This window comes from Bemisia tabaci, chromosome 4, assembly GCF_918797505.1.
Source record: "Bemisia tabaci chromosome 4, PGI_BMITA_v3".
NCBI classification, from domain to species: Eukaryota; Metazoa; Arthropoda; class Insecta; order Hemiptera; family Aleyrodidae; genus Bemisia; species Bemisia tabaci.
Genome location: NC_092796.1, coordinates 35,383,534 through 35,404,729, shown reverse-complemented (window position 1 = coordinate 35,404,729; position 21,196 = coordinate 35,383,534). Strand labels below are relative to the sequence as shown.

General features: G+C 36.8%; 1 protein-coding gene across 2 annotated transcripts in view; it reads left to right on the top strand.

Moving 5' to 3' along the window:
- Nucleotides 1–20,709, top strand: part of yki (Transcriptional coactivator yki) — a 107,400-nt gene extending 86,691 nt beyond the window's left edge. For both annotated transcript variants that reach the window (XM_072299759.1, XM_072299758.1), the window contains 4 exons: nucleotides 5,588–5,757; nucleotides 6,856–7,030; nucleotides 7,935–8,041; nucleotides 9,347–20,709. In XM_072299759.1, coding sequence (XP_072155860.1) covers nucleotides 5,588–5,757; nucleotides 6,856–7,030; nucleotides 7,935–8,041; nucleotides 9,347–9,439 — 545 coding nt within the window. In that variant the 3' untranslated portion in view covers nucleotides 9,440–20,709. The remainder of the gene's footprint in view (nucleotides 1–5,587; nucleotides 5,758–6,855; nucleotides 7,031–7,934; nucleotides 8,042–9,346) is intronic.
- The last annotated feature ends 487 nt before the right edge of the window (nucleotides 20,710–21,196 follow it).

Below are 21,196 nucleotides of genomic sequence, written 5' to 3'. Positions count from 1 at the left end.
CCTGAAAATTCTTGATTTTTCGCAAAAAATTTGGCAACGCCTGGTAGCTTATGCGATGTTCTTCCACAGCACGGCAGAACAGTTGGACTACATTTTGCCATACGGAACTACTATTTGGACTTCATTTTGCAATTAAGACCTGTAATTTCTGGCTCATCCGAAGAAACACTTAAGTGCATAGGGAAAGGGAAACTAATGGTACTTACATTGTTTTTAAACTGAGCTGGAATTGGTACTTTCTCCTGAATTGTTTGTCATTCCTGATTTGTTTTGGGAACAACGCATGGGCAAATAGTCTCCCTGCGCAGATGGGTGCTTTCATGGATGCACCAGAAATAGTAGTTCCTGTCCTTCATTTTGCAATAATTTCTGGCTCATCCGAAAAAAACACGCGTATAGGGAAAGGGAAACTAATGGTACTTACATTGTTTTTAAACTGAGCTAGAATTTATAGTGTCTAATTGCAAAATGTGGTCCATTTCTGATTTGTTTTGGGAACAACGCATGGGCAAATAGTCTCCCTGGGCAGATGGGTCCTTTCATGGATGCACCAGAAATAGTAGTTCCTCGTTGCTAAATGCAGTGCAAATACGATCAATAAATTCCACCTACGACAGTTGGACGTTTTTATGCTAAAAGGAACTATGTGCATAGGGTTTGAGTGTAACATAGTTCCTTTTAGCATAACTACGTCCAGTTAGGACGAGGCGTGGCGAGCACTTTCGGAGCCCTAGCGCGGGCAGTCGGAGTGGAAGCGCACACACGTGAAATGGAAGCGCTTATTAAAAGTTGGATGAGTAAGGCTGATTCCAAAAATAAATTGGGTCATTAATGCTCTAAAGATAGATGCGAGACCTGTGTCGATATCCGCCTCATTTATTTATCCGTTCGATCCACCCTCGGAACCGAGAGTGTTCTGCCGCGCTCAGGAAAAACGCCGTATCGACAATTAAATATTGCCAAATTTACGCCGATAAAATACCTATTTTTCATGAAGAGTTCCGTGTATCTTTCTCTAGGCTTTCAGATACGTCAAACCAAATTACTAGGAAAATTCTCTGAAACAAATGAAAATAAATATTTTGAAGTCTCCCCCAAAAAATCATGTTTCATCTGAGGGAATTTGGCAGTGTCTGAAGGTACATAGTATGTTCTTCCTTAGCACAGCAGTATTGCTGTGGCGTCGCATCTCTCCGATTGGTTTCACCACCCTGTTCCAGAAATTTTAAAAAAACGGTGGGAATATTCAATGTTACTTGTTCGGTCTACGATACGGAAAGGGCAGGGCAGGTGCAGTTTTTTGGACCTATTTATCAACTTTTTAAATATGCAAAAAACTTTTCGCGTAACTAATTTTTCTTTCCAATATTATTACTTTAAGACCACATAGCCTGGGTTTGAAGGTACATCGCATGATAAGGGTGGTATTCAATGTCCGAAGTAGGATCTCCTCTTGTTTTTCCCCACAAATAGTCGAAAGCTGGCAACTTTCCGCTCGTAGTTAAATTACAAAAAATGAGTGCATTTCCTGAACATTTTCAGAAAGTTACCTATTCTTAGCTATTCGTAGGGGGAAACAAGAGGAGATCCTATTAGGTGCTTCAAGCGTTTTTCAAACTTTTTTAAATTATACGAGTGTCAATTTATTTATTCGTGCGAAAAATCAGGAATTCCCGTCTAATATTTTAGGAAAAATCAGGAAAATTTAAAATTTAATTTTAGTAGACATCCTGTAACCACACGGAGAAAAAAAAAACGTGCATGGGACCCGAAGTTGAGGTCATATGGATCTCTGAAGTTTTCTAATCACGCATCCGAAAACTTGAGGTCGAGCTGCCGAAGTTAGGGTCAGACATCGAGGCACTTCGGTATGTACTAGAGTACTTCAGATGTGTTACCCAAACCGTTCGGTATATATCGAAGTACTTGAGATGTCTGACCCGAGCTTCGGCAGCTGGACCTCAAGTTTTTAGATACGTGATCCAAAAACTTTAGAGATCCATATGACCTCAACTTTGGGTCCCACGCACGAAGTTTTTTTTTCTCCGTGCAGTTCTCACCTTCGCCATATCGTTGGATTTATGGTGAGATTGGCCTCGTCCCCGAAAATCCTTGAGTTCCTGCCCCACGACCCGACCCCCCCCCCCCCCCCCACACCCCGAAAAAAATCGGAAACGAAGCGCATTCAAGCAAATGGTCGACGAAGACGAGGGCAAGCGTTGTCGGTAGTGTCCGATCGGAAATTCTCTGCATTCTCCGCATCGCCGCGGCCGCATCTTCGCTCTTGTTTCCAAATACGGGTGCTCGTGCCGGCCGCTCCGGTCGCGGCCCCCGGCCAAACCGCGCCTCCCCACGCGCCATTTTTCGGCCAGGACCGTTCCATCATACGACCTCGTGCGGTGCCCCCCGCGAATGTGTTTTCCAGAGACAAGAGACCCTCCACCACTGGTCTCTGGGCGACGGGTGGAAACTTTTACTTTCGGGGATTCTACACTTTCTCATGGACTATGGACTTCAGCTAAAGCAAAAAAATAGAGTATTTTGTTTTAGAAAATGGCCTAAATAAGCGCAGCGGAAAAATCCGAGGTACACTCCTAACTTCACAATCGGCGCAAGAAATATGCTTTTTTTTTAAAGCTTCTCACTTCAAAAACGATACTACTGATGAACTCGGTCCAATTGGTCAAACAGTTCCTGCATCGCTGATGAAGGGCTCACTTCTCTTAACCCATAGCCTACGGCTTCTTGTCTCAGCAACTTGGTCAAACTTTGGGCACAGTACTTGGACTATTGAGATTTCCGTGGGGTTTCGCGTTGACTGGGACATAGCTCTGCGGTCTACCGTGGTTGGGTACTGGCTGGTGATCGCACATCATGACACCGAACAGACGACTCACGAGTGTAATGTCAAGGCCAAAGAATGTTCCTCCCCTCACTCTGCCGTCATAGCGATGAGAGCAGAAGTGCATTCTTGTATATGAGCCGTGATTAGCACATGCTTTTATGTGTATCGAGGTTTATCCCGACATGCACTTACTGCTCTCTTCGCTATCACGGCAGCACTGTTGCCGACTCCACGGTGCCAATGCCGGTGCACTAAGCTCCTGTATAAGTACAAGTTCATGTGTAGAAGTGCACAAGATTACACTAAGGAAGAACGCCGTATGAACATTCGAGAGTTGCCAAATTTCCTTCAATTAACTTTTTCTTATTGAGGAAAGCTATGAATATTTTTCCTTGAAATTTTCAGGAACTCTAGGTGAGATTGCGAACAAAATCACCCGAAAAATTGGAAGGAAAATATTCATAAATTTACCAGGAAATTCTTGTTTTATCAAAGGAAATTTGGCAACGCCGGAAGGTTCATACGGCGTTTCCCTTAGCGCGGTAGTACAGATTGCTGATGAAAAGTATGAGTGACGCACATGACCAATGCAAGGTTGAAACCATAGCGTCTAGGACCGGGAAAAAGCGGGATACATCAGGGAATAAAAATTTCCCAGGAAAATCAGGGAATCTTTTCCTGAATCCGGAATGTCTTCCTCTACGACGTAAAGTTTATATGACTGCAGTAGCTGCCACATTATTGACCTCTTGAATGACATCTTCGAATCTTCAAATCATCAAAATAATAGAGAAGTAGAGAAAAGACCAAAAAAGGCAGCCCGAAAAGGAAGTAATAGGATGAAACCAGAAAACGGCGGAAACAAGGCTAAAAACATACACAAATCAGCAGGACGTTTCGGTGTCTCACGATACCATTATCAATGAAAATGAGAAATAAATTAGAAGCAAATAAAACCAGCACTCAATGGCAGACTTTCACGGCAATTTATACGTACAGACAGTACAGAGCCATGCCAAAGTTTTTTTTTTTTTTTTTAATTGCTGAGAGAAAAGGGGTTTTTAAAATGGGAGGGCAAAGAACTTTCTGCATCCCTGCTTCCTTTTCTCCCTCTCGCCCCTTTCCTCCGTTTCTTTTTCCTTTTCCTTCTTTTTTTGGCGCGAGAGGCAGGTCCGAGAATGGACGGAGAAAAAGACGTAGACGTCCGGATTGACGGGAATTTATTTTAAGAACGGGAAACTCCGTCGATGGCAACAGTTCTGCCGTGCTAAGGCAGAACGCCGTATGAGCCTTCGCGAGCTGCCAAATTTCCGTCGATAAAATGTTTATTTTCGAAGAAAATTATGAATATTTTTTCTTGAAATTTTCAGACACTTGAGATCAAATTACGAACAAAATTATCTGAGAAATTGGCTGAAATATATTCCAAATTAATTCTGAAAATTAGTGATTTGCGAGAGGAAATTTGGCAACGCCTGAAGGCTCATACGGCGTTTTCCCTTAGCACGGCAGAGTTGGAGTCGGGCGATTCGCGATGAAAACTCCCGGTTCCGAGCTGCCCGGTGCCCGGAGTCGGAGCGTTGCCGTCGCCGTTGTCGCAGGGGTGGAATCCCGAAAATGTCGGCATTTTTTACACTCGCGACTCGCGGTTGCGGCTCTCAAAGTTTCGGGTTGTTTTTAGAATCCCACGTCACCGCTACTCCGTCGCGCCGATCGCTATGCTCGCAGCAGGCTGCAAGTTTAACTCCAAAAGTGCTGCCATTTTATTTTACCATAGATGCAGGGGTTCCCGAAATTAATTCTGATTTCCCGAAGTTCCGGGAAATGTCCCGATTCTTTTCGAAACCCTGCTAATTTATTTGCTTTAATTTGCTCCCTATCCTTGTCTTGATATAGGGGTCGACTCTCAGGGTAGCGTAGGATATCCCTTCCATTACGGACTCAATTTTAAAAGTTTTTTTGAGCTTCGGAGTTGATTTCAGAGAAAACAAGTAGCGCCATCTTGTTCCTCGCGAACTTTTACATATGAATCAATACTTAAATTGCAAATTTCAGACACATGCAAGAGCTACCGAGCTACCAACAAAATCTCTCATTTCCTGAGAGCACTGTAATTTCGCATTATCAAACACAGTGCGTTCAGCACCGCTCGACGTGAAACGCAAAGCGCTTACAAGACTGTAGGAATACTTCACGCATTGCGTCAATAACAGTGTGGTCAGCACCGCTCGACGTGGAACGCATAGCGCTTACAAGACAGTAGAAATACTTCACGCATTGCGCAAAACACAGTGCGGTCAGCGCGGCGCGGCGGCGGAAGTTAAAATTATTAAACCACCTTTATGTTTGTTTTTGCATAATTTTTTCGTTCATTTCTTATGAATAGAGGGCCTTGTCCACACAGAGATAGGTTTATGGAACTTAACTTTCGCGCAAAGTTTCGTGAAATTTTGCTGGTAGTGTTGACATAGGGCTTTCGCAAAAAATGTGTCCAACACGAATAAACGCGTCTTATGCACCCCTACCCCTCCGGCACGTTCACTTGATGGTTTTTATTGATGTTTCAAAACGAATGAGAAGGGAGCGGCAAAATACAGGCGGCCCATGGGCGGCAAGTAGGCGAATCCGGCCCTGGATGTGCTTTCCCTCTATTATCCTTTTGTAGACTTTGGCAACTTTTTAACGCGTCGCCCGATCAAGGATTCATTAATAATTGATTTACTATTATTTTTGTGTTGACAGCTCAACATATGCAGAGGACACTTTCTGCTGGTGCTATACTGCCAAGCGGTTGGCCGCCCACTATCTCCTCGACGACCAACAGTCAAGCCAGTCAACAACAGCTTCGTCTTCAGTCGCTGCAATTGGAAAGAGAAAAACTTAAAGCCAGGCAAAGAGAGATTTTCCGTCAAGTAAGTAGAATAGTGTCTGTTATATTAGAATGGGTCTGTCGTACGCAAGAGATGCAGCCAAATGAATTTATTTCATTTGGCTGTGTCTCTTCGAAAAATCGCAAAAATCACGAAAAATCGGAAAATCTTCTCTGTAAAATCACACGAAAATCACGTTACGCACGTCAAAAAAGTCTGGAATCCATTCTGCCGTGCTGAGGAAGAACGCCGTATGAACATTCGAGGGTTGCCAAATTTTCTTTGATAAAACATGTAGTTTTGACGGCATTCATGCTAATTTTTCTTTGAAATTTTCAGACATTTCAGATTAAATCGCATCCAAATTGTCTGAAACTTTTGGGGAGGGGGGAAACATACACATTTTTTTCAGTGAATTTGGTTTTTATCGAAGGAAACTTGCCAACGTCTGAAGGCTCATACGACGTTTTTCCTTAGCACGGCAACATTCCTTAACGTGCAATCTGCGTGGTTTGTAACACGCTTTTTCAAGTTTCCCTCGTCTGCAGGCAGTTTTTCTGAGTCACCGCCCACCAGGTTTGCACAGGCTGAAGAGTAAGAAAAACTAACCTGAGTAAACAAACGATTTCACTAACTTTTTCTAATGTATGATTTCCATCGTTTCTAAGAGTTTGTTTCCCTTTTCTATCTTCATTTTGTAAAAACAAAAGGGTCAAACTCAATAAGTAGTCTAAATACTCAATATTATCAAATAATGTTGATGATGCAAGTCTTGCCATTCTGCCGTGTCAAGGAAAATCGCCGTAGGAATATCTAGATGTCGCCAAATTTTGCCTTGTGAAACATTTATTTTTGAGGAAATTTATGAATACTCTTCTTTGAAATTTTCAGAAATTTTAGATCAAATTCCGAACATAATAGTCTGAAAAATTTGAAGGATAATATTCCAAATTTCTCCAAAAAAATTCGGTTTTTACTGAAGGAAATCTGGCAACGCCTGAAGGCTCATACGGCGTTTTTCCTCAGCAAAGCAGTATTGTTGGAAGTGTTGGAACTCTTCTTCTTCTCAACCAGAGCTTCTCGTTTTTTAACAAGTTTGTCAGTAGCTTTATGACTAACAGAATTTATTTGTATTTGCAGCAAGAATTCATGCTGCGTCCCAATTCGACAGCAGATCCATTCCTGTCAGGACTGACTGAGCATTCACGACAGGAGTCGGCCGACAGTGGCTTAGGGATGGGCAACAACTACTCTCTACCTCACACTCCAGAAGATTTTCTCAACACGGTAGACGATAATATGGATGGTGTTAGTGGTGAGTAGTCTCTTAGTTTTCGGCAACATCGGTTGCCCCTCTGTTGGATTTACCTCTCAGAAGCGTTTTTCTCTTTAGCGTCCTCTGAAGCAGAGCACGTTTCAGGGTGTCTAGCATCGGGATTTTCCTGATTCTATCAGGATTTGAGGTACTCAGGCTTTAATCTCGATCTCATCAGGATTTGAGGAAAAAGCGGTCATAAAATCAGGATTTGAGAAAAGTCGGCTGTCCGATCGGATTTTTTTGTGCTTTCGCATACGCTTGTGCAGAAATTTTAATTTTTTTCCACAAAAAATCAGGATTTGATCCGGATTTGCTAAAATTATGAATCAGGATTTCCCAAAATGAAAAAAAGAAGAAGAAGAAGAAAAAAACTAGACAGCCTGCATTTGAGAGTACATATTGACAATAACTTTTAATATTTATTTATTTATTTAAACAAATTGGTACATGAGCCAACAGTATAAGGCTATTATACAGGTCTTACATACAATGAGAACAATGAGAAATAGAAAGGAATCAGAAATGGTGTCTATAGGTTGAGGAATTCCTCTTGCCTGCCAAAAATATAGTTTCAAACGGTTCCCATTCTTGGCATCTTCAAAAAGACATTTCTTTGTCATTTAGGTTTTATCAAATCTGAAAAACATCTTGGAAGCTAAGTTCACTCCATCCTTCCAAAAAATGAATTTAAAATAATGGGTGCCACTGACCCATTCATTGCTGTTATCTAAAACAGTGAAATCAATCAAAAGCAAGTAACACACAGAGGATGCACAGAGGATATTCAGTTGGTGTGCTAAGAGTTGAAGTTATCTCCAAAAATTAATGCTATTATGATCATTTCAATGTTTGAGTTAATGCCTGTTTTCTAATTTTTCCACCTCCATTTTTAATGTTGCAGAAGGTGGAACTTTAGGGCCATCAGACATGAGCACCTTAGATTCTCAAGAAATGAGTTCATTGACTGATACTATTGACTTGACAGAAGACCTTGTTCCTTCATTGCAGGTATGTTTCCAGCTTCTTAATGTAGCAGAGGAAATTTCTTAAGTTTACAGGGTGTTCTAATCACAATGATAATGACTCAAATCTAACATAGAGCCACTGGACAAGGTTGAAATTAGGAATAACTGTAACGCATTTCCTCTGCAAAACTTTATGTTGAAAATGATTCACACAACAGGAAATTTGGAGATCCACCTTGAAGAAAATATGAACAAGTACTTTTAACGAAGATTAAATTGAAGTTAGATCATACAAATTATGTCACTTGTATTCAATGCAATTTAACCAATGTTATTTGTTAACACTTGTTGGTACTTGTTGATTTTTAAACTTCCTGTTGTGCAATTTGTTTTCCTCATGAAATTTTGAAACTGATTAACACATTTCTGCAGTTCCATCATTGATATGTATAAACAGCAGATGTCAAGTTTTCAAATTTTAAGAAAATCGGGCCCAAGCCACATTAGCCATTGCCAAATTTAACTGAGCAATCTAATTTTTTATCGAAGAGCATTTGTGCAGATTCCTTTGAAAATTTTAAGGAATTTGCCTTGTACCATAGAGAAAATTCACTGAAATTTTTACGAAAATCCGCCCAACCATTTTCATGTAAAAAATTAAATTTGGCAATAGCTGATGTGGCTTGGTTCCTTTCCGTTTAACGCGGTCCAGGTATCAGTCCACTAAAATGGAAAATAATTGAAGAGGTCGCCATCTCTCAAAGACCAATATGCAGCAGGTCTTATTCACTTTTTCACCTTGTAATTTGCTCATTACACATGATTCTTAAAGAGATTAATGAGCTTCAGCAAATCATGTAGATGAACAGTAGTTTCTGACATCTTCTGTTTTTGGATAAAATGCGGTTTTTATTCACGTCTTAAGAGAAAATTATGCCAGAAGTCTGGAAATCCACCAAATAGGTACCAACACTCTTGAAGGTTTGAGGATTCAAAAAATGTGTCATCCCTAAAAATGAAGGATGTTAGATATCCACTCTTCATTGAGACGTTGCCTCATGTTATGGTTAATTTATTCTAAAGAGCTTGATAGAAACAAGCATGGAGGAAAGCTTTATTGCTATGTTCCTTTACAAAAAACCGAGCAGTGCCTTAAACCTACAACCCAGAGCCAATGTATCATTTAGTGACCAATTGTCAATGACACAAACTGTATCTATTAGCCCAGGACAGCCCTTTTGCAGCTAGTTTTACTTATCATTTCAACTATTACAACCAATCAGTTGCCAATGTCCCACAGCATAATCAACCAGAATACCTCTAACCCTTTTTTTACATTATTTTTCAGCTAGGTGAAGAACTGTCCAGTGACATCTTAGATGACGTTCAATCTTTAATTAATCCTACTAGCAAAGCTGACAATGTTTTGACATGGCTTTGATTCGAAGTGCCACAGAAACCAGCCGTCAAGTGCGATTGATTGCTCCTGGAACTCCACAGCCATTCGACTATCCAGTGTGGCAGGAACCAATCGACAAACAAATTTGAAATCCAACATGTCGCAGCCCCATTTATCCGGAGTGCATTTATGCTACGCAGTGGCACATGCATAGTTATTTTTAGCTTTTTTATTGAAATGTTTGCTTTAATGTTTTACTTTGCCCGTGGATGGGTCGTCCATAATTCTGTTTGTTTTATGTTGCCTGTCTTCAAATTATGTCTTTCAAGCTAGTGCCTTTATGTAATGTCAAGCAATGAGCACGAAAATGCCTGCAAGCAATTCTCGTGTAGTTTTTTTTATAAATCTATAAAATCTTGTCTCTAAGCGTTTTTACACTTAAATGAATTTTTAAGTGAAAAATTCTTTTATTATTGTGGTGCAAAAAAATTTCAGCCTGCAAAATTTGAAGCAGTTAGTCTCTGTCCCATTAAAAATAAGTTCTATCCTCTTTTGTATATCCTAGAATTCGAAATGCATTTAGTTTTAGAATGAATAATTCTTACCTTACGTTATAAGTATCGGTGTTTTATGACAGTGTGGACTACAAAAGTTTACAATTAACTAACATACAAACATTGACAGCAGTACTTTTTTTAAATAATAAAATTTAATTTAAACTAGTAATTGGACTTAAATTTAGAGTCCTCAAAACATTTTGGAGAATTTCGATGGTCATTTTGACTTGTAAATAAAAGATATGTTTGTGCGTTGAGTGATTTAGGAATGTTTCAGATTTGTTTTCTAATTTCTCCTTTCCCACAGTTCTAGAGTTCTTACAAGCTTTTTAATCCTCTTTTAAAACTTAAAAGGCACTTGTCCGGTGAAGATGTGAAATATATTTTAGACCTTCCTATTTTAGCCTTGGTTTCCATTATGAAGCTTTTAATGATCAAATATCGTCCCTCTCCTCCCCGCAGCAATTATAGATTTATGATTCATGCCGTACATTGAGCTGTAAAATATTAAATTTTATCATTACTCATTCAAGTTAAGATTAACCTTTACAACTTCTTTTATCAGTTGCCAATGTTCATGCTCTATCAAAGTCATATTAACCTTGTCATGGCTAAAGATATCGTATTTTTACTACATTTATTTCAGTTTTTCTCCTCATTTTAGCTATGATCAAATATTTTTACCCTTAAAAATTTATAGGTGTGTTAAATGTTTCCGCCAAATCGTTATGGCTTTATTCAGGATTTATGCGGACTAATTGTACCTCTCATGAACTATCATGCCTTCTGAGCTAAGAAAAAACAATACAACATTTCACACCACAACACCTTAAGAGCTGTTCTCAAATGTGCCTTGATCAATGTCTCTTCATGGATGATGGTTTTTATAATGATGAAAATAATTTTTTACAGTTTCGTAAAAATTTCTAACATTAAGTCCTATTTTCAAATACCAGTAAGAATTTTATTTTTGAAATGTTTGTGCTGTTTATTGGGTTTCCATGGACAATATTTTCACGGATTTCTTTTTATCGTACTTGAATATTTTGGGTCAAAAAAATTTGCAACGTCTTTCAATAGGTAGTTTCTTAAGAAAATTGCATTCTGACTTAACTATCAACAAATATTCCGTTCTTTGTTTTTCTCCCAGAAATCTCTAAAAAGATCAGGTCCTATCAAGAAGTTTAAGACATCCCCACAGTAGACGGCTGCTTTAAATTTTGCAGAGCATATCTTGCCCTAATCATTTTCTGAATTCGATTTGGATCAACAGTCAAAATCGATCGTACATCTTTCGGCTGGTTGTAAACGTAAGCAGATTTGTTAATAGATAATTCTAGGTTAAGCTCTGTGAAATTACTCATTTTAGATTTTACTGTATTTAATTTATATCTTTGTCGTGAAAATATTTTGTCCTTTTTTGGAACGTCCGTCCAAAAACTGTAACCAAGTGCCTAATGTCCTTCCAGAAACAGATGGAAAATAATTAGATATATCCAAAAAGACAAGTATTATGTTGGAATAATATTTGTTACCTTCTTTGTATATTTATACAATGTTGTGAAAATAATGTGATCTTAGGTTATTGTAGATGGCTTTCCGCGCGATTTTGTGTATCGTATATTTTGAGCCAACCTTCTCTTTCAAATAGATGTCCCTTACAAGCTATAAATTGTTTTGCAGAGAAAATTTATGAGAAAAGAAAAGAAGAATTAATGCTGCGATTGTTCTCCTGAAATTTTACAAGTAACCCTTTAACAAATCTCAGATTTGTTCTCGTTCAGAAGGCCTCCGAAGGTTTTGTTTTGCAGATGAGCAAGAAATCTCCTGAATTCGTGGACAAAGTAGAGAAATCATGTTTGTGACTCTAGAAGCAGTGAGGACCATTAGGTTTTTCGCAAAGTGCAAGGACTCTCTGAGCGAACTCAATTCTTTAACATGTCTAGACTGTCAGGCAAAACTTTTAAAAGGAAAATTCTCAACCTGGACTTAGTATTTTTGATAAAATCATCAAAATCATTGGATTCAGCAAATCCGTGAAAATTGTGTAGAATTCCTTACAAATAGCATGTTTGATCATTGCAAAAATCATTTTGGCTTATTAAAAATTCATAGAGAAAAGTACAGAAGGTGGTGGCGAGTGGAGGAGTGTACATTTCTACTCCTCCGCAAGCCAACGCAGGTCTACCAAAAATCGTGACAAAGTTGGGTCATCTTAGCATTCAGCTATATCTACTCTGAAGCCTTACTCTATTTAGCTGATCGGCTGATGTTTGTTTCTATGTCAAAACTGAATTTGAGGGCTGCTGCCTTATTGTCATCACATTTCTATATTTTCTCTATGTTGAAAACTGGAATAACTTTTTATTAATGTGATGGGCCTATTTAATTTCGAATGTAACGAAATTATAATGAAACAGTTTGCTGCATTTGTACGTATATAAAAGTTTTAATTTGTTTGTTTTTTCTCCCATTACTTCTCCTTTTTACCATCTTTTTCTCTCTTATTTTTTTACCACCTAACACAAAATAACAACGGTAAAAATCATCTCAAAACTTAAAGTAGTATCCAAAAAATACAAGGCTCTCAATGTGCTTTTCACCAGAGCATTCGACGAAAAAATTAAACTTTTTTAACAATTCAAACAGTAACTTTACTCCAGCTTTTTCTGGTTAAATAGTTGTGGTCCTTGTTTTACCACGAAAAATGATAGGTTCTGCTCCTTCCAAGTCTAACAAAATTAATGATATCTCAAAGTTATTTCAAGGTAGTCTTGATTCGGCCATGAATTCATGAAGTGAACTTAAGCTAAAAAGAACTCTCTATTCTTCCTTTGGAATTTACATTTCTTTCTTTCTCTCACGAACTTTTCCCAATAATGAAATTGAAGTTTTTTCAGTTGTGATTTTCAATTAATTAATTTTTCTTCTTATTTTTTGGCAGAGGGATTTCCTTTAACCTGATGTTTATAAGTGATTTTTTTTTGTTTCTACTCTCTTTCTTTCAAAAGGATGACAAGTGAGTTCTCCAATATGATTTTCTCTAAAAGCTCATCGACAGCATAAGTCTGCAATCACATATCTCGTTTGCGGTGTCCGAAAATCTCCGTCTCTTTGTTATTTTTTTAAAGGAAAACCGAGTCATGTGATTGCCGACTTACACCGTCGTCATGCTTGATTGTCCTTCTTAGATTGCAAAACAAAAGTTTTGATCCTTTTGGAAAATCCATCAAGAAGTTTGCACTCCTGCAAAAGTCGATGTGTCATTGTCTGTGCAAAGTGACAGAAGAGTGTAAGTCTTGGGTTCTCAAGTACCTTTCAATCGTGAATTCACAGAATTAAATGTATTTAACTTTTCAATTTTATTTTTTCATTCATTTCTTATCAATCTTTTACTGTGCTCAATTTTTGATGATGTTACCTGTGACTTTGTATGCGTGCGTTTGAGTGGTTTTGCGAGAATCTCAATAAGTGTTTAGTGAAAGTCGTAACTCGCAATTTATTTTAACTTATTCTTTTAATGTTTTTAAATGATTTATAATTTATATTTATTAGCTCCGTTTTACTCAAAATGTGAACCTCCTTCTATCTTTGTTACTTTCTTTGAAAATTTTAAACTTTATTCTTCATAATTGTATTTAAAAATTTCTTGGATTCATGCTCTGCAGTTGTCAGAATTTGAGTCTTTAAGCTCAGTGGGCGCTTTCTTAGAGTTATGTTTATATTTTTTGTTTAATCTTTGCTATGTGTAATAACTCAGCGAAACTATTATATCAGACTAAACTAGAGGCAGAGATAATTCCAGTGTTGTTGATCAACCCAGCTCAAATTATTTTCTCTCTCAATCTTCATTGAGTTCAAAAGTTTCCAAAAAGAAGAAACATCTCTTTTAATTAATGAAACATGATGTCCATAAATCCAAAATGTTTTTACGCTATGTATCAACAGCTTCAAAACAAAGAGTTGACAGACAGACTCTCATTTTGCTTACTGTTTTGTCCTAGCCTTGCAAAATTTTGTACTAATGAGGGTCGGTTCTTTCATTGACTGCAACCAAAGGAATAGAACTGGATTTTTGCAATGTTCGTTACACAAGTAATCTGAGAGAATAGCAATTCAGGTTTAGGATGAACTTGTTGCGCAAGTTTCCTTGCCTTGACGTGAATTTGCTCTTTTCTCTCTATGAAAAATGTTGAGATATCGGCAGGAGGATTTTTCTATGCGATTTGCTTGGTTACCTCTGACATTAAAGTGTCCACGACTGTAGATATTTAAATTTTCTGGATTGATATTTTGTAGTAATGAGTAAGAAATACTTGTATGCTTGTAAGACTTGAAATATGCTTGAGGAGTTTATCTGTATTGGGAGACTTAAGGAAGAATATACCAACGCGAGAGAGTAATTAGATCTTTGTGTGAGAGAAAGGAGGCTAAGTGGAATTTGATATTCCAGCAATGCCACAAACAGAGGACTTAGTGGCTGAAAGAAAATTTTCCTTACAGTTTCTCTGGTGATTGACTTATTTTGAAGCAAAAGAAGTCTGCAGGAAATTAACAAATCCTCAACTATCTTTGGGTTTTGATGGTCTTTATGTGTTCCTTGTTTCTGCACTTTTCAAAAGTTGTGCCACTGCCCCTCCCCAATTGCATTTGAATTCCTATTTAACGAATGTAACCAATCTAAATTATTGCACACATGCCTTTTTTTCAAATGTGTCAATGTAGGTAGACTCTCTTTGCATAAATGTGCCCACAGAGAGCTACTCCAAGTCTTTTCTGGCTGACCTCATTTGTTGCTTTTTAGATTTTCTGAGAATAGTTGAGCAGAATGAGGTCTCTGTAGAACCAAAGTATCCGTCAGAAAAAAATCAGACTTGATCCCCAGTTGTTTAGCTCTACATCTGGGGCAATTTTCTGAATCAATGCCTTTACCACGTTACCGTTCCAAAAGTTCTCATTGTTCAAAATTTATCGATCCATTAACACAGAATGTCAGCAGAACATTTTTGAGCAGCTATAATTCTTTTCTCTTGAGACTCAGCTCTCCACATGAAATGGAGTGAAATCTGTTGTCTTTTTGAGGTGCACTTTATTTAGCTACACGTCATTGCAACAATGCAACTATTCCATTGGTCAATTTTTGTCATTGAAGCTCCTGGTAACCTATTAATTCGAAGTCAAGAGGCTTCAACTTTAGACAAAATCATGTTTGATATTCATAAGAATTTTGGAATGAAAGCCGAGATAGGCAAATCAACGCTGAGACTGCTAAAATGCGTACCTGATTTGTGGTGTTCCAAAATCTCTGCTCCTATTTTGTTTTGTTATACAGAGACCAAATGAACGTCATGGCTTTACAGAATACGCTTCCAAAGTTTTCAAGGAATGATGTTGAGAAGTTCATTTCGTAGAAAATGTAGTATGACAGGAAGTCTGCAATGCTGCAAACCGAGATACGCATTTATGCAGTGTCACCAAGATAAGATACCTAATTCTAATTCAGTCTAATATATTGGATGTATATGGCATCAAAGTTTGTCACTCAGACCGGCAGATCAATGTATATTTCCTTTATACTTGAGTTAGTCTTATCTTGTCAATGGCTGTGAATATTCTCATCTTAAGTTCATTAAACAAGCCGATGTTCACCGTAGGCATCAATCTTGATGAAGCAATAAAAATAAGTATAGTTTGATGTGTAATGTTCCTTAAGTTTTCACTGTAGTCTGAAGGGGGGAGGAAAAAAACAACAAAAAAATAGCATTATCACCTCAAATTGCTTGTATTTTAGATTGATACAGCAACTCAAATCATTGAAAATTTTTACGTCCATTTTACTGTTCCTCGTGTCATTGCTCTTGATTTTTCATGTATGCTTGTAATTATGGTGCTTTGTGAGTGAATGACCGTTATTCTTTTAACAAATTTTATAACAATTGATCGTGACTGTTTTAAACTTTGTGTAATCACAGGCACTTTTCTAAAGTTTTTTACAGTAGTCGTAAGCATGTTTTGAAGGACGTTTTAGTGAGTTGTGCGATAAAGTATCTGTATTTGAAGTTTGTACTTTTGTGTCCAGATGTTTAGTACAGATAGGCTTTTGTAAATTCCCCTGCGCTTCTACCTTGTTTGTCCAACGACCAATCATTGCACGTAGTTAGGAAAATGTATTTTAAAGAGAACAAAGTGTGATTTTTCTTGAAGAACCTTGCATTTTCAAAACATTTTTATCTTTATTCAATATTAGAGTCCACACTAAGTAAGTTTAAGCACTTTTTGAGTGCGACAGAAGAGCTGTCATCCTGATTTTTGCATTCAATTTCAGTGCAAAACTGAAGACGATGATCTCCTGTCAACTCTAAAAGTGCGTACACTTATTTTAGTGTCTTTAATTTAAGGTCAGAAAAAAAAAGTGATTTAAAGATGTAAATTCAAACAGAACTAGAGAAAGAAATAGAGTTGATGGATACGTTTGTGAAAACCTCTGCCTGTATTGGTAAATCAATGGAAAATAATGTCATTTACAAAATTAGAAAAAGAGCTATCTTATTTCTGCTAAATTGAAGTAAATTTTTTTAATTCTCTTCTATGCAGAAATTTGCAAGGTTAGATAGTTTCAGCTGTCAACATATTTAAAAACTTCAGCAATTGATAGTTTCACTTTTGTCACTTCCTTTCCAGCAATGATTTTTTGTACACAAATAATTTTATTTCGATTCATCTTCTTTTTTAACTTTGAGGAGTGAAAACAGAGTTCTCGAAAGATGCATGAGCTTAAAATTGAACTGTTGTTCAAACTTTCTGGGAAAGTAGCTTTATAGAATTTCCTCGGATTTTAGGAATCTCAAGAATTTTGATCTCGTAAATTGGTTTACCAAATCTGCACCCTCTATATTTTTATAGTTTTCTGTAAAGTGAATTCCTGTCAAATTAATATCATAAAACATTTTGTTTCTTATTGAGTTCAGCTTATGTTATAGCTACGTTATACAATCAAGAAAATATTTTTCTTTTACAGAGTTGTTGTACACGAAGTTGGCCAATAGTTTTGTATTTTTGGAATGTCATTAATCTCTCTCTTTCTCTCTCGCCCTTTATTCCCCTCTCTCCTTCCCTCGTTTTTTTCTTAAACTGTTCCGATACAATGTTTTGTTCGTCTCTGTTAATGGAGGGATTTCTTTTCAACCATGTCTGCTGTCTCCAATTTTTCATACCAGAGAATACTATGTATTGTCTGATCTATTGTCGTATTTTAGATGTCTTTATTGATCATGATAATAACAATTTGAGAAGCCTTTTTTTATGTTATGTTGTATTCATTGTAAGTGAAGTGCCTTTAACTGTACATTGCCCTTTTCTCAACAGAATTTTTTTTTTATTATTTGAGATATGCCTGTTTAAGATCAGTGTTTAATGCTCTGCTCTTGAGAGCACAGAAATATTTAAATTTTTTAGATTTCCATAGAATCTTCCGCAACCTCTCAATTTCTTAATTTTAATGAGTTGTTTGAGCGGTATATTAGATCCCATTGTTTTTATAGCATACTTTTTAAAAATGCCATGTTCAATGCGTATCATTATCATTGTTAAGTTCAGAATCCAATTTCAATTCTTCTCACTGCGTCTTTTGTATACTTTAGATTTTTTTTGGGGCAATTATTTTCATTTTCACCATGCCAAAATTTTAATGGATACATACTGAAAAGGATAAATAATCCTCAAATGCAGGGTGCAAGTGACATTTTTGCTTAAATTGAGGTATTATTTGAACTCATTTCAAAATTAACTCTGCAAGAAATTTGACCCCAAAAAACCTTTTATGAGGCTCCGTATAATTATTGAACTTTCAACTCGCTTTTATTAACATTGTGAAAATGTTTACTACCTCATTCATTCTCACTTAATGGGTCTCAGTGAAATTGAGTTTTCTCAAGGATCCTGAGACCGATTTTCAAAATCTTAGGCTCATTTTAAATCTGAGAGTACGCGTAATACATACTTCTTTACCAAGTTGATTTATCTTTTTTGATCCAAAAGATACAATGCCCCTCATTCTTTCACAAGACAGCTCAGTTTTCCATTTAGTCAATGTATCTCAACTTTTTTTCTTTATCCTTAAATTTTTTTTTGATCTCAAGCTATAAGTACTCAAAAATATACTCCACATCGGATTATTCAAGCAGATCAAATTATTATGTGGGGGTTGCCTCGTGGCATTATCTGTAAGTCAGTTGTAATGCTTCATTCGTAAAATTGAATGAAATGTATTTGGAGTAACTGTTGTAAAAATACTTGTTATGTAATGTATCCTCAACTTCCTCAATGAGAGAGGCGTATTTCTTTCATATCAATGCAAAGGTTACCAGGTGTGTGAGCAGAAAAATTCTAGTTTTGAGGAGGAAAACATAAAGTGAGTTGGCAAGGCTCATTATGATATCTCTGCCCAAAAATCAGGTCTCTGAAACAGAGTTAGATAATCCGATGCGGAGTGAATGACAATGACTGTCATTTAATAATACTAGGTTAAAGAATATTATATTGGGCCTGATACAACTGAACAGGTGACAACCGAATGTAGATAAGCAAGTCTTCCTTTCAATTTTGAAGGGTTTAATCGCAATTGAAGAAAGTGTCACTTTGGAAGGACATTTATGTTAATGAGAATGATACGTTGCAAATTAAATGCCCTCAGAAATGTATGTTATCAGTCTATTTTTAGGTATGTTTTTGTTTAACGCAGCAGAGGATGCCTATTCTTGGGAACCTCATTGAGTCCGACAGTCAAAGCGTAGTAACATCATGCTTCATGAGAGTGTGACAAAAAGTCCACAATCTTGAATCTTACACTTAATCCTAATTCTAAGATGAAAATTGCAGATTTTCTGTCATACTTAAAAAGTGCGCAAACTTATTGGGCGGCAAGTCCAGTGTTACCTATGGAAAGTTTAGAGCGGAGTGTAGCTGATGACATCCCTGCACTGACTGGGAGAAACGCTGGTTCCAAATTCAATTCTTTGATTTAAACCTGTGTTGCTCCCAATTTTCTGATCTGCAATTCATATGTCGTCACCTTCCCGGCAAAGTATCACAAGCGCCATTTTTACCGAAATTGAGTTATGAATAGTTCCGAAATAACGAGATGCATTTACATACGAAAATAATCATTTTTTTTACAACAAATATGTAGAAATATGAATAAAAGTCGATTAAAGTTGATGTACTTTTGTATCACAAGCGCCATTTGGGAGAAAAGTATCACAAGCGCCAAGTTCGGCAACCGCCTACCTTTCTGATTGTTTTACAATTTTTGTCACGGCAGTCTTCGGAATGACTTGAAACTAAATTATTTTCGCATGTAATTACATCTCGTTATTTCGAATATAATATTTTTTTTAGACTAAATATAAATAAATATTTAAAATACTCCTTTGAAGTTGACGAACTTTCGTATCACAAGCGCCATGTAAGAGAAAAGTATCACAAGCGCCAAGTTGGGAATAATCGCTCATCTTTGAGATTGATTTTCGATATTAGTATCAACAACTTTTGGAATGACTTGGAGCGATTCGTCACTTTTCGGCCGAAGTATCACAAGCGCTATTTTTATTAAAGTTGAGTCATGGGTAGTTTTGAATTAATGAGATGCATTTACATACGAAAATAATATTTTTTTTTAGATTAAAAATGAAGAAATATGGAAAAAACTCCGTTAAATTTGATGGGCTTTCGTATCACAAGCGCCAATAGATTCTCAGAGTGCCCCAAGAAGCCGATATCACAAGCGCCAATTTTCAAAGAAAAACCCGTTTTTTTAAAGAAATTTTATTAAAATTCGAAGCAGGGAGGTGTGCTGGATCTATATTTCAAGTTTCAAGCCAAACATCCGTCTTTTACGGTCGCAATTCAGTTTTTTGTGTCTCTTGAAAAGTTGGCAAAGTGGCGCTTGTGATACTTTGCCGGGAAGGTGACGATGTGACCATCTTCAGGAAAAGGATAAGGAACCAAGTATTCTCAGAAGATAATTTTTTTGCAGTGTTTCTTGTTGAGTTGGCAAATCGGTATTCTATGTTTTCATTGGAAATGCAACAAAAAAGGTGTAGGAAATGTCTCGGTCAATTTTTAGGGCGCTTCGAAGGGCCGCTTTACTGTTCACAGACTCATTTCAAAATTTCAAATAATGTTTTCTCACCAACAGTTTCTTATCTGTCAACCCAAAACACTCCTTCATATGATGATAGTAATTATCAATTCATGAAAGTTCCCTTTTCTGCGGAGGGTTACTTACTTAGTAGTCCAGTTAAAAATGTTGGAAAATTCTTCCTCAATATTTTGAATGAAACGTAGCAATTTGTTCAATTCAGCAATATTATCCGTTGTTAATGAATGTCAGTTTGTTTTAAGCAACAAACTTCGTTATGTGAGAGTGTGAATGATTTTTCCACTTCCTGTCTCTTTTGATGCACCAGCAATCCACCAATTAGGCACTCTTAATAAAAATTGTCAAATTACTTTGTAAATAGAAATCGTATGTCTGCTAAGTTGTAATGAACTATTTTAATAAGGCATATGAATTATCAGGAAACTTTTGTACCATCAAAGATGGGAAAATTGTAATGGAGAAAAAAGAACTGTTGTAGAAAAATGAAACTCTTGCAGCTCACAATCATTGAGAAGTCTAAACCTTAATTTTCTTGTATTTTCATTTCTTGATGTTGTATAAAATTGAAAGAATAAAGCAATATTTAGTAAATGAAAGTGATAGTGTAAATTTATTCCATAATCTTGACTTAAATTTCCCTAATTATTCTATCCACCATTTTAACAGACAAAAGAAATCACCCAATTTTTATGCCTGAATACTATTTCAAGTACATTAAATCAAAGTTCAATGATAACTAGGATGCCTAAAATTGAAGTCATTTTGAAGTACCAATAGATACCGCTCAAAGCAATCGAAATTTTGAAATAATAAGTTGCATTTATCTGCCAATGGGTTAACGCGTTGTCTGTTGGATCCATCAAAGCTTTTGGAGTAGCATAAAAACTGATGGCAAAATTTAGAGGACGATTTCTATCAAAAATAGGATAAGATCGGGACGGGCGCATTATTTAGGTACCTACTATATTGTGATAGAGATCTCTAAGGAGAATTTTGATGGTTTCACTTTTTATGTATCCAAACATGTAAATAGAAACTTAGGGCTCTAGGTACTCAAAAGCCTTTTAATGAAAACTTAAAACT